This window comes from Zychaea mexicana (assembly GCF_025766255.1).
Source record: "Zychaea mexicana strain RSA 1403 chromosome Unknown BDB00scaffold_129, whole genome shotgun sequence".
Classification (NCBI taxonomy): Eukaryota; Fungi; Mucoromycota; class Mucoromycetes; order Mucorales; family Lichtheimiaceae; genus Zychaea; species Zychaea mexicana.
Window position 1 is genome coordinate 19,015 of NW_026516792.1, and position 11,561 is coordinate 30,575.

The following is an 11,561-nucleotide window of genomic DNA, read 5'->3' on the forward strand; positions in this document are numbered from 1 at the left end:
TTACTAGATCGAAAATAAGAAAAGCACTTCCCACTGTTGCATATGGCCCGTGTTGTTTCAGGTCGGCTTTTTAAACAATTTCCTTCCTTGCCAACCCGATCTTTCCGGCCGACGATTCCTCAGCTTCCCGTATATCTAAAATGGCTATTTTTCTAGCTAAAGAAGAGCGGCAACCGAGCATAACAAAATGAAGTATGTGTTCACTAGTCAATCTAACCTCGTACAACTCACTGGATTGAGCAACATTCTCGTGTGATAAATGATCAATCCATATCTGCAAATATACACCCTCTCTCAGATGTTGCTATAGAAAAAAATTAATACTAATTTGGGTTGTTATGCTTCTAACTATTACTTATCAAATACTGCGTTCCCGATGAAGATGCCATTTGATATAAGAGTATACCATTCGAGATATCTGCTGAAAAGTAGGTATAGTATGGAACGTATATTGAAGTGTTGCTGAACAGTTTGTTCATAGTCATGTCATGTACATTAATACATAGTTGTTGCACTATTCTATTATCGTGGGCCAACAATAGGTTAAAATTTGTGTAGTTTCTATTGTGGAAGACAAAATGAACCGGCGCCGATGGGCATGTGGTCGCTTCTTTGCGGTACAGAATGATGTGAGATATATACATATCTCTGTATTATGTACGGGCGGGTGCAATAATTGAAAAAACCCCTGCGGGGAAAAAGTTATGTGTGGTGGGCGGGGGATAAAAGAAGAGAAGAGAGGTATACACGATAGACGTAAAGTACAAATACGAGAGTTACATATATTCTTGGTTGTGAGTAGCCAGTGGAGGAGCTTTTCATGCAGCTTCTGGAGCTGGTTCGTCATCGTCATTATAGGTGTTTTCAGGATGACCTAACCGGTCTATTTCCCTGAGGACATAAATTAGCGCAGGCCAGGATGGGCCAAAAATACAATGTGAGATGTAGCAACTCGTACCAAAAAAAAATTCACTATGTATTTAAAAACACGTATATAACTGACTGCCCTCCAAAGATGTGCTCTTGATGACATCAAATCATTTGGGTGTCTATCAATTAAACTCGATATGCTTTCAGTGATGTCGTCAAAGTGGTCATTTACAGCAAAAAGTCAACCAGAAATCAACACAGGAAATTCTTTGTTAATTTTCAAAATCATGCAACCATGTACCATATCAATATTCAGGTACAAAAAAAATTGGATCAACTGCCCGCGTAACAACAACAATCGAGTAGTATTCATATGAAGTGCCATGATACACTGAAAATGGCAAGTTCTAGAAGATGCGGCCGGAACATGTGGGGCGCCTTCCAAGAAAGGAGAAAAAAAGCGACGCGTAATAAGAAAAGTCACTCGATATCTCTTTTCTTCTAAACTATCATACACGCATACAATGTCTGGTGAACCAGTAAAGTTGTATGTTTACGACCTGTCTAATGGTTTAGCACGGCAAATGTCAATGTCATTGACTGGAAGACAGATTGGTAAGGTCATCGAACAAGATTGTACATGTTTTAGAGATTTTGGTAGAAAAAGTAATGAGGCTCATAATCATGGCATATTTGTCAATTACGTAGATGGCATCTGGCATACTGCCGTAGTAGTATATGGTCAAGAGTTTTACTTTGGCCAAGGAATTCTGGCTTCGCCTCCTGGTAAGATATGATTTGTGCGATATGCTTTGTTGGTTCGTTAAGTGTCGATAGAAAGAAAAAAAAACCGACTGAATGACCATTCAAACTATCCATTTTTCCTAAGGCCAAACTCACCTCGGACCACCTTTGCAAGTGATTGATATGGGGGAAACATTTTTGCCTCAAGAAGTGTTGATCGAATACATCGAAAGTCAGCGAAGTGTTTTCACGTAAGAAGGCAATAACATCAATGGCATATAGAGTGAGCATGAACCTGATATTGATGTATCGATGCGCCAACCATTTCTATAGGGCGGAAAAATACCATTTGCTTGATTTCAACTGCAATACGTTTTCCAATAGCCTTTGTCAATTTTTAACAGGCAGCAATATACCAAAGCATATTACTGATCTTCCAGCGGATTTCCTCAACACGTATGTCATCGTTTCCTCTCACTACATGTCGTCCCAAAAGAAGAGCGTGCTTTCTGATAAGATAATTTTTATACATTAATAGACCTTTCGGCCAATCGCTACGCCCAATGATCGAGGGTATGTTTGGACAATCACAACTTGCACCGCCTGCTGCGCCAGCAGGAGCACAGGCAGCAGCACCTCCACCGACAGCAGCGCAACAGAGTATGCTTCAAGATGTATCGTCCGCTGCCCTTTCGGCCGCACCACAACAAAAACCATCTGTTTTACAAACCGCGCCCAACCTGTCAACACTCCAACGCTGGATCCAGTCGTGCAAAGCCGTCGTTGTATTCTTTACATCTGCAACCTGTCCTCCATGTCGCACGATCAAACCCGATTTTGAGCGCCTCGTGCAAGACAAGAACGATACGAACAGTACAAAAATAAAATTGATGGGGGTTACTGTGGATACAGGCATAGCATTTGATGCTGCTCAAAAATTTGGAATCCGTGCAACACCCACTTTTATGCTTTTCCACAATGGCGAGAAGGTACATCATGGGACAAAGGTATGGCTTTTATGATGTGTGAACCTTTTATCAACTTTAAATCATAGTTTTCTGAGTTCCGAGGAGCCAGTTATGCCGAGTTGGCAAGCTCTGTTAATTTACTCTTATTTACAGCATATCCTCGTAAGTTTGGTCTATTTATATTGATACATTACCGACTCGGAGCAATTTTATACAAAGTAACACTGTTTTCTTTTATTACGAAAAGCACATCCACACCGGAAGATTCACCAATTACGAGGCGTTTTGGATCTCCCTAATAAGCCGGTGTTATACAGCACACCAGGAAAGGTGGATATGATTTACAGCAAGCTGGAATCCTTTTTGGATCAGGATGCGATCAAACTGGACGACAAGGAACGGAGTATATTTGATCAAAGCAAAAAGGCAGTATTGGATCCTAAAGTTACACTAGACATGGCTGGATGGAGCTCCTTGATAGGTAACTAAATGTGATAGATACTGATGCATCAGAAGAAGAGAGAGATCCTATGAAAAGTGTAGATTAAAATGGAACTGGCATATGCTATTAGATAAGCTGCTCGAAAACCTGCCTCTCGATCACCAATTCCCGCTTCTTGATGTCTTCAGAACGTTGCTCGTTATCAAAACTGCAGCCGAGTATTACATGAATGATTGTAAGTTTTCAAAATGTATGCAAGTGTATTAATGGTAGATATTAACACAAGACCATTAATCAGGTACGCAGCTTATTCGCATAATCGAAAACGGATACAAGCAAGAGAATGTCCCAAAGGCAACACTACTAATGACTTTGCGAGTGGTAAGAAAAGATTTTCGAATACATGTCTATGCACCCAATGAGAATTATTATGTCTATAATATTAAAAAGAAAACCTTTCAATACATAGGCGTGCAACTTGTTTGCTCACAGCATTCTCGTTACAACCTACTTCACATCAACACTGCCTGCAGCAACAGAATCGAGGGCGTCTCTCACGCAACTGTTAGTGAGCAGTTTGTTATCAGCCGATAGTCAAGTACGACAAACGGCGGCATCCTTGGCGTTCAACTGCTCAACGTCTGTGGCCGATGAACGATTGAAAAAGGAAAAGGAGGACGGGTATTTGGAAGGCATGGCTGAACAAGAAGACGATGATTGGCAAATCGAAATCGTGAGTGCCATCATGGATGATTTATCCAAAGAAACCGATGAAGAGGTGATCCATCGATTGCTAGCCGCTATTGCCAAATTTTTGTTTTTGGCACCTACACAGTCATCATCCGTGGCGGATCTGCTATCTGCTTTGGAGATCAAAACCACCCTGGATAACATGAAGACTGACAACGTCATTAAATCTTCGAAGGTCTCTACTTTGGCTCGGGAAGTGTTGTTGCTTGTTGATAGTAGCACTTGTTCGGCGTGAGCATGTTCCCTTTGATAGAATTTTTTCCTCCTCCCTTTAACATACCTTTTCCCTTCCTCTCTATACATACAGTCATAATTGACTTTCTGGAAATCTTCCATTTTTTTTTTTAATTAAAGCGAACAAAAAAGTGGCGCTGATAATTAAGTTAATCTTATCGCCGGTTCGAAAGCGTGTAAAGTAGATGGATGCTTTTCTCCCCGAAAAAAGGGATTGCGAACTCATTTTTGGTATATCTTCATTATAAATCAATCAACAGGGACGTGGATATAGTGTTTTGAGGTTCGATATTTGATGGTCGAGGTGACGATAGCGATGAAGACTGACTGTTCAGTGCGGGCGAAGACGCCGTTGGGATTGGTTGCACCATATCGCCAATTTTTGGGTCGAACTCGATTAAATCCGGGACCTCGAGTTGTTCGACTTCTTGAGACTGAGGTGGCTTTCTCTTTTTGGACTCTTCAAATTGCTGCACTTGGCGCGCCGAGAACGCAGCCCATTTGCCAGCACTCGTATTATCTTTATTACGTGCCGATACTTGCTGTGGCTGCAGCGTGGAGCCGGTATTTCCATAGCGTCCAGATCCAGGTCGTGGGGTTGACATGCTGGTAGATGGTCGACGCAATACTTCCGGTGCATGTGGTTTCTTTCTTGGTATCGGTTGCTTGTTGTTCATGGAAGGTGGGTTGGTGCTTCGGCTTTTAAACGATGGTGGAGGAGATGTATGCGTATTGGGTGGCAGCTCAGTCCATTCTCCATTTTCTGCCTTGCCCCAGTATTTTGTACGTTTTTGTTCTTCAAGAACATCGTGTGCATAGGCAAGGCGTTCATCTGACCATGGAATGACATCTTTGGGTGTCCCCCACCCATCGACGGTATCAACGTTAGGTATACGACGCCCTTGTTGAGCAGTGACAACAGGCGATTCGTGTGCAATCTGTTTCCATGCATGTTCATAAGTATGTTTTGAAGGTGGTCGAGGTATTGAATTTGAATTGTTGGTCGACGTGTCACTGGCAGCTGCTGCGTCCGGATTCTTCTGCAGCCAGGAGAGATCACTTGGCATATCCCAACCTCCGAGGTCAGCTCTATGGCTACTGCCACCAATATCTGCGCCGCTATAGCTGCTGTCATTATCGTCCTCATAACCAAGATCGCTGAGGTGGATAGTGTTTTCTTCCTTTTCCTCTTCTACCCTTTGTTCATGATAGTAATTATGCCGCTCCTGCTGCAGTTGTTGTTGTTGTTCATACTGCTGTTCCAATAGCTGCTGTTGCTGATTATTATATGTCTGCTCATGTTTTTGCTGCTGCTGTTGATTCTGATAAACCTGCTGAAGCTGGGTTTCCTGCTTATGCTTGTGCTGTTGATGCTCATGCTGATTTTGATACAATTGTTGCTGTTGTTGATTTTGATATGCATGTTGATTCAGTGTTTCATGCTGATGCAGATGCAGATTCTCTTGTTGCTGTTGTTGCTGTTGTTGTGGAGGGGAATAAGAGTGATTACAACATTGATTTTGAGATGGTATCTGCAGTATTCGTTGATCTTCTTTGTCTTTGTTTGGTTCTTGTTGAACTTGCTGTATCTCCCGTTGATATGGCTGTCTGCTGTCTCCTTGTGCCTCATAAATGTCATTCGTGTAATCGGTAGACTTGAAGGGTCCAGTTTCGTCGTCATCATCATCGTCATCGTCGTCAACATCATCGTCGTCATCGTCGTCGTCATCCTGCTGACTTTCATCTGAATCTACAGTCGTAAACTTCAGTTGATCGTCTGCTGAACAACTGCTGTTCCGTTGCGTGCAATTGTCGTAGACAGGCAGGGTATGTGGTAAAGTTGCTAATATAAAAGGTGTAAGATATAACATACACGCGTACACAATGTGAGGTTTGCGTTTTAAAGAAATACGACATCATCATTTACTGTTTTGTGCGATCGCTCCAATGCTCTCGGTAGTCTGTGTTGCTAAAGTAACAAAATTCGTGTCATCATTGTCATCGTCAAGCTATTACGATGGTTCTCACATCATTAGAAGAAGACACAGAGACAAGACATCTCGTTCCCGTTATTATCTCTCGGCCATGATGATGATAGCAGGTTATGAGCATAGAATATTACCTGGATTTCATCCAAGAAATATTCCAAGTGGTGCACATCCAGGTTGAGCGCCCTGGCAAGTTTAACTACTTGGTTGCTAGTCAAAATTCGGTCTTTGGGGGCTTTAGAATGTTGTACAAGTGCTGATATTATTGCTTTATCCAAGACGACACCCTCGGCGTTTGAGTATCGTCCCAGAAATGAGCTGCTGATGTCTGGGTATCCTGTTATTGCCACATATTCAAGCTCGTAGGAAGATGCGGCATTGATGAACTCGAACACGTCTATGGGTTGGAGGTGACCGCTGGACCGGACTTGAAGTCGTCTGAGGGTGCATATGATGGGCGATTCGGTCAAGGCTCGAATGGTTGGATTCCCAATGTGAATACAGTCGACTATTTCCAAATCCTCTAGAGGTGTCATACCGTCGCATAGCCGTTTAATGCATTCGTCAGTCAGGGAAGGGCAGTTGTGTAACTTTATGTGCGTCAGACAATCGCTGTTGAAGGTAATATGTCCAAAATTCTCGTCTTCCATCCGACAGTTTTCAATGAATATTCTGCATAGATGGCTTTGCGGGTGAGCGTCGTCGCTACTATCATCAGTGACCTCCAAAAGTAAGGGCGACTGTTGCTGTTGCTGTTGCTCTTGTTGCTGCTGCTGCAGTAGCATGTCCCTTTCATAATCATCATCATCTATCGTGGCGCGAATTATGAGATGTTTCAGCGAAGTCGATTGTACCATACGAGAAGTCGCGATTGGATGTTTGACATCTTCGATTGCGAATCGTAAAAGCTGTGGGAATACGCGGAAAAGCGCGTCGATATTTTGAGGGTGAAGTTTCCCAGCATTTGCCAGCATCACCTCGCGAACTTTAGGCATGGGTTGTTGATGGCCATGACACAATTTATCGAGACTATTTCGATGTCGCAACGACACACGCAATGATTCTAGCTCCATGTATCTTGTTGGCGATACTAAATAATCTGCATACAGGTGCAGATTTTTAAGCGAGAAAGCAATCGGAGGTAGAATAATAGCGTTGCTGCTGCTGCTGCTGTTGATGTTGCTTCCTGCGCATTCCGGCGATCCGACAATTTGTAACGCTTGAAGCTGTGGGATATAGGATGCAATCAAACGCAAGTGAGACGCATCAAGCTGCCAGCCATATACTGTCAGCGTCTCGATACGCTCACATTGTTGTAGGACCGTCGTGATGACCGAGGGCGCAGCGAGCGGACTGTCTCGAGAGGCTTCATGTCGGTGCAGTGTTATGCGCATCGATCGTGTAAACGCGTCGCCGTCGTCGTCTTGGTCGTTGACAGGCACGATATCTAGACAGAGATTCAAGTGACGAACAGCCAAAGCCAAACGCTTGTGTACACGAATTGTGTTGATGAACGAGCGAATGGCGCCCTCGCCCGCAAAAAGCGGCCATTCCCAAAGGATGTTGATGGCAGCGGTGGTCCAAACGCGGTGCATCAGACATGCTTGGTAGCGATCCGCTTGTGTTGGCAGCAGACGAACAATGCGCTCCATGAGCACATTGGTCAAGCGTAAACATGCTGGGGTGTAGGTAGGTAGTCCGTGTAAAAACGACTCCTCCGAATCCATAAGTGTCGGTGGTGGTGGAGGTGATGGTGGAGAGAATGCTGGTAAAATGCGGTCGTTACAAGGAGTTAAATTTTTGCTGGATGAAATGGCCTTGCTATCTTCTCGCTCACATATTAAATGACAAGTGCAGTTTAAGATACCGCACCGATTGATGGCAATAAAACAAATGCAATTCTCTTTTTTATTTATTTGGTTGGTGTATACTTTTGTATTGTTTTCTGTTGGGAGACTTTGGGTTTTTCTTTTTGTATTTTTCGCTTTAACGTCTGGGCATACCCCGTCCACGGCCCATGCCAGGTCCTCCACCGCGAGGCATGCCTGCTTGAGGCTGTTCGCTCTGTGCGTTCTTGACAGTTTCATCAACAGATAAAATCAGACAGGCTGCCTCCGTTGCAGCTGCAATTGCGTTGGTCTTGACCAGTGCGGGTTCCCACACGAATGCTTCGTAGTTATCAGCGATTGTCTCGTTGTTGATGTCCACGCCAAACCAGGTGCCACCTATAGTTTCGAGAAGCAACCGTCAAATTAGGAGAACCAAATTCCTGTCAAGCTCTGTTTTCATGTCAAATTAGATTCTTTACCTTGAGCATGCTTCATACGAAGCTGATTCAGGATATCTGTAGCATCGAAACCGGCATTGTCACACAACTGGCGTGGGATCACCTCAAGTGCCTTGGCAAACGCGCCAATGATCAATTGCTGCTTTCCTTCAATCGTACGCGAGTGGACGCGGAGATATTTGGACACTTCCATTTCGGCCGCACCGCCACCAGCAACGACCAGGTTATTCTTGATAGCACGTCGTACAATCATGATCGCGTCATGCAACGAGCGCTCAACTTCGGCAATGAACTGCTCGGCACCGCCACGCAAAATCAGCGTGCACGTCTTGGCCTGTGTGCATCCCTCAAAGATGTTGAAACGCTCACTACCGACTTGCTTCTCTTCAAACGAGGAGCACATGCCCAAATGTTCAGATCGCAGGTCGGTGCACGTAGATTGGACAGAGCCGCCAACAGCCTGGATCACACGGTCCATATCATCTTTGGCTACACGGCCTGCGCAAAAGATGTCTCGGTCGGCAAAGTATTGGGTGGCAAGATCACCAATTGGCAACTTGGACAAGACCACCTTGGCACCACTTGCGACAATAGCCTCCAGCTTTTGGAAAATAATTTGCCATTCAGCGTCAACAATGGCTTGGTATTCGGAAACTTCTTCAACGCGCACCTCGGCGTTGTCCTTTTCGGCTTTAAGTTCGAGTTCGACGTTCAAGCAAAGAATCTTGGGGTCCTTGAACGACTTGGGCTGCTGCTCAAAACCAGCATACGAGAAGGTCTTTTTGAATGCAACGCCGTTCACCAACATCGAATCTTGCATAGCACCACCAGGTACTCGCTTCACACCAATAAGTCTTTCGATCAGACTGTCTTGATCGAGCTGAAGTACGGCATCCACGACCATTTTGGTGAAAAAGTCCTTTTGTGAATAGATGAGCTTGGATGACATGGCAGTAGCTGCACATTTGGTCAAAAGATCACGGAATTCTCTGTTAAGGCAAACATGAGAGTCAGTCCACCTAACCCGATTGATGCATATCCACCTCTCGTGGTCTTCCATGATGGAAACTTACTCTTCATTATCTTTGTTAATCTTGACAGCCAGCTCCTTGACTTTGTTGATTGCCAATCGAGCGGCATTGCGGTATCCTTTGATGATAACATGAGGGCTGACGCCATCTTCAATATAACCCTTAACCTCCTTTAAAAGTTCTCCAGCAAGCAAGACGACACTAGTTGTACCATCGCCCACCTTTTTGTACATGAGAGTTAGCACCTCACTCAATGGAAACCTATTCTCTTTCCACTACCCCACATTCCTGACACTCCAATCAAAGAAATTTTGTTTACCTCAGCATCTTGCGACCGAGCAATGTCAACGAGCGTCTTTGCAGCAGGGTGTACGATATCGAGGAGTTTCATGATAGTAGCACCGTCATTTGAGATTGTTACTTCACCTATTCCATTCAAGAGCCAACAACGTTTGATTAACTACGTACACAAAATAAGAGCCTCGGGGCTGTATTTAAAAGAATGTGTGTATTATTTTTTTTACCTCGCTCATTGACCATAAGCTTATCCATGCCTCGAGGGCCCAGTGTCGTCTTGATGGTGTCCACAACGGCACCACAAGCATTAATATTTGACAATAACTGTCCCTTGCCCTGCGATGAATCAGTGCCTTCCTTGAGAAGGATGATTTGAGGTTGCTACAGAAATCGATGGAAAAAGAAATGATGAGCGATCGCATTCCGTAAAAAGTTGGGAAAAAAAATTGTGTTCCAATAGCCACGCACAGACGCGGAACACGCGTCCTCCCCCTAAAGCAGTAACATGACTCGATTGCCCTGATGATGGAACAAATCAACAAACTCGACGGTTTTTGGTTTTTCGAGATCGCGGCAAGTTGGGTAAAGATGAGATGGTCAATGTCCCCCCCCACCCCAAATTATGGCTCAAGTTGCTGACTAGCGCATTGCTGTATTACGCCACGTGTTTTTTTCTCTCTTTCTTTTTACTGCACTGGGAATCTGTCACCAAAAATAAAGATCCCCTTTGCTGCTGCTTGTTTCTTTTTACAATCTCGGCAGTAACAAAAACCATCGAGTGTTGATTCGGATGGTGGATTCACCACTAGGACGTTGCAAAGAATAAAGAAAAAAAAAAGAGAACCACGTAATTACCATCATTCCGCGAGACATGGTTTTTGTATAGATTAAAAGAGAAGAAAAGGAGGGGCGGAACGCAGCTGTCTCGAGAGGAACTTGAATTTGACATGGCTGGGCTAAAAATGCCAGCCACATGTCAAAAAACCAGCGTCAAATCGGGGTGTACGTACTTGTGTAAACCCTATCCGTATTTGAAGGTTTTACTTTGTAGCTCTGGCTATCGCTTCGCGATACCGTTATAACTGACTTACTGTACGCTCTCGCCACTTAAAGTAAGAGCTGCTGGCGTTGCCAGATTGCTTGATAGAGTCATGACAGAGAGTATGTTATATCTACGATTTATTAATGATATGGAAGACTACAGTAGTTGACCTGCGCCATGAACATGCGGTCGCTTCCTTTCAGTACGACTTTTTTAATGATACAACAACGTTGATTATGGTGCTATCACTGAATAATTTACAAGTGGGGATGTCAAATTGTTTTAGTAGTAATTGTGGTACTGTAACGTAGATATAGAATGTATTTGAACATACATGTGAAGAAAGGCAGACCTATACGTTTCTTCACCACGACGTGACATCATATACCTTGGGGTTAAAAGATGACTTAATAATACATTGTATGATACTAATGTGTCACCATTATTCTTGTTTCAATACAGAAAAAAAGGCTAGAAAAATCTGCGAGCATATGCATATACTACATGGAAGAAGCTTCATGAAAAGATGTCTATTCTATAAATGATGAAATACAGGATAGCGATCAGTAATTTCTACTTTTGCCACATATCACACAAAAAATGGTCTATTTCACTCGCTGCCAAGCATCGCATTGCAGTTCTGGCATGGTCGTAGAAATAGTATCAGAACCATTGAAAGCATGGTAAGCAGTAGAACCTGGGTGAAAAGGCCAAGCAGTCAGAGCTAATAAGTTAGTAAATCTGCATCTGCTTTGGCACGAAGACCGAGATTATAGATCGCTCAATACCAGAATACAAGTAAACGGATAGAGAAAAGACGATAAGCTTTCATGCGAACTGATTGTTCCGGAAACACGGTGATTACATGATGCTTTGATAAGTGCTACGGCAAGCGTAGAATATAATTG

The 11,561-nt window shown here is 43.7% G+C and overlaps 4 protein-coding genes across 4 annotated transcripts; 2 read left to right on the top strand and 2 right to left on the bottom strand.

The window, feature by feature from the left end:
- The first annotated feature begins 1,370 nt into the window (after positions 1-1,370).
- On the top strand, positions 1,371-3,539 carry BDB00DRAFT_852325 (PPPDE putative peptidase domain-containing protein). The gene is made up of 7 exons (XM_053125557.1): positions 1,371-1,485; positions 1,579-1,656; positions 1,760-1,865; positions 1,948-2,070; positions 2,153-2,603; positions 2,669-2,744; positions 2,830-3,539. Exons 1-7 carry the CDS (start codon positions 1,395-1,397, stop codon positions 3,069-3,071), a joined length of 1,167 nt encoding a protein of 388 aa, XP_052973960.1. The 5' UTR covers positions 1,371-1,394; the 3' UTR covers positions 3,072-3,539.
- BDB00DRAFT_95460 (PUL domain-containing protein) lies at positions 2,934-4,130 on the top strand. Its single transcript, XM_053129639.1, has 4 exons — positions 2,934-3,063; positions 3,126-3,259; positions 3,323-3,405; positions 3,494-4,130. Exons 1-4 carry the CDS (start codon positions 3,047-3,049, stop codon positions 4,007-4,009), a joined length of 750 nt encoding a protein of 249 aa, XP_052973961.1. The 5' UTR covers positions 2,934-3,046; the 3' UTR covers positions 4,010-4,130.
- A 1,694-nt stretch (positions 4,131-5,824) lies between these two features.
- BDB00DRAFT_95807 (uncharacterized protein) lies at positions 5,825-8,205 on the bottom strand. Its single transcript, XM_053129674.1, has 3 exons — positions 6,131-8,205; positions 5,936-6,031; positions 5,825-5,851 (listed from the first exon to the last, which is right to left on the bottom strand). The coding sequence occupies exons 1-2, from the start codon at positions 8,081-8,083 to the stop codon at positions 5,978-5,980; spliced, it is 2,007 nt and encodes a 668-aa protein (XP_052973962.1). The 5' UTR covers positions 8,084-8,205; the 3' UTR covers positions 5,825-5,851; positions 5,936-5,977.
- BDB00DRAFT_852367 (T-complex protein 1 subunit eta) lies at positions 7,878-10,558 on the bottom strand. The gene is made up of 6 exons (XM_053125559.1): positions 10,467-10,558; positions 9,839-9,992; positions 9,634-9,740; positions 9,357-9,535; positions 8,305-9,272; positions 7,878-8,221 (listed from the first exon to the last, which is right to left on the bottom strand). Exons 1-6 carry the CDS (start codon positions 10,482-10,484, stop codon positions 7,983-7,985), a joined length of 1,665 nt encoding a protein of 554 aa, XP_052973963.1. The 5' UTR covers positions 10,485-10,558; the 3' UTR covers positions 7,878-7,982.
- Between the last annotated feature and the right edge of the window lie 1,003 nt (positions 10,559-11,561).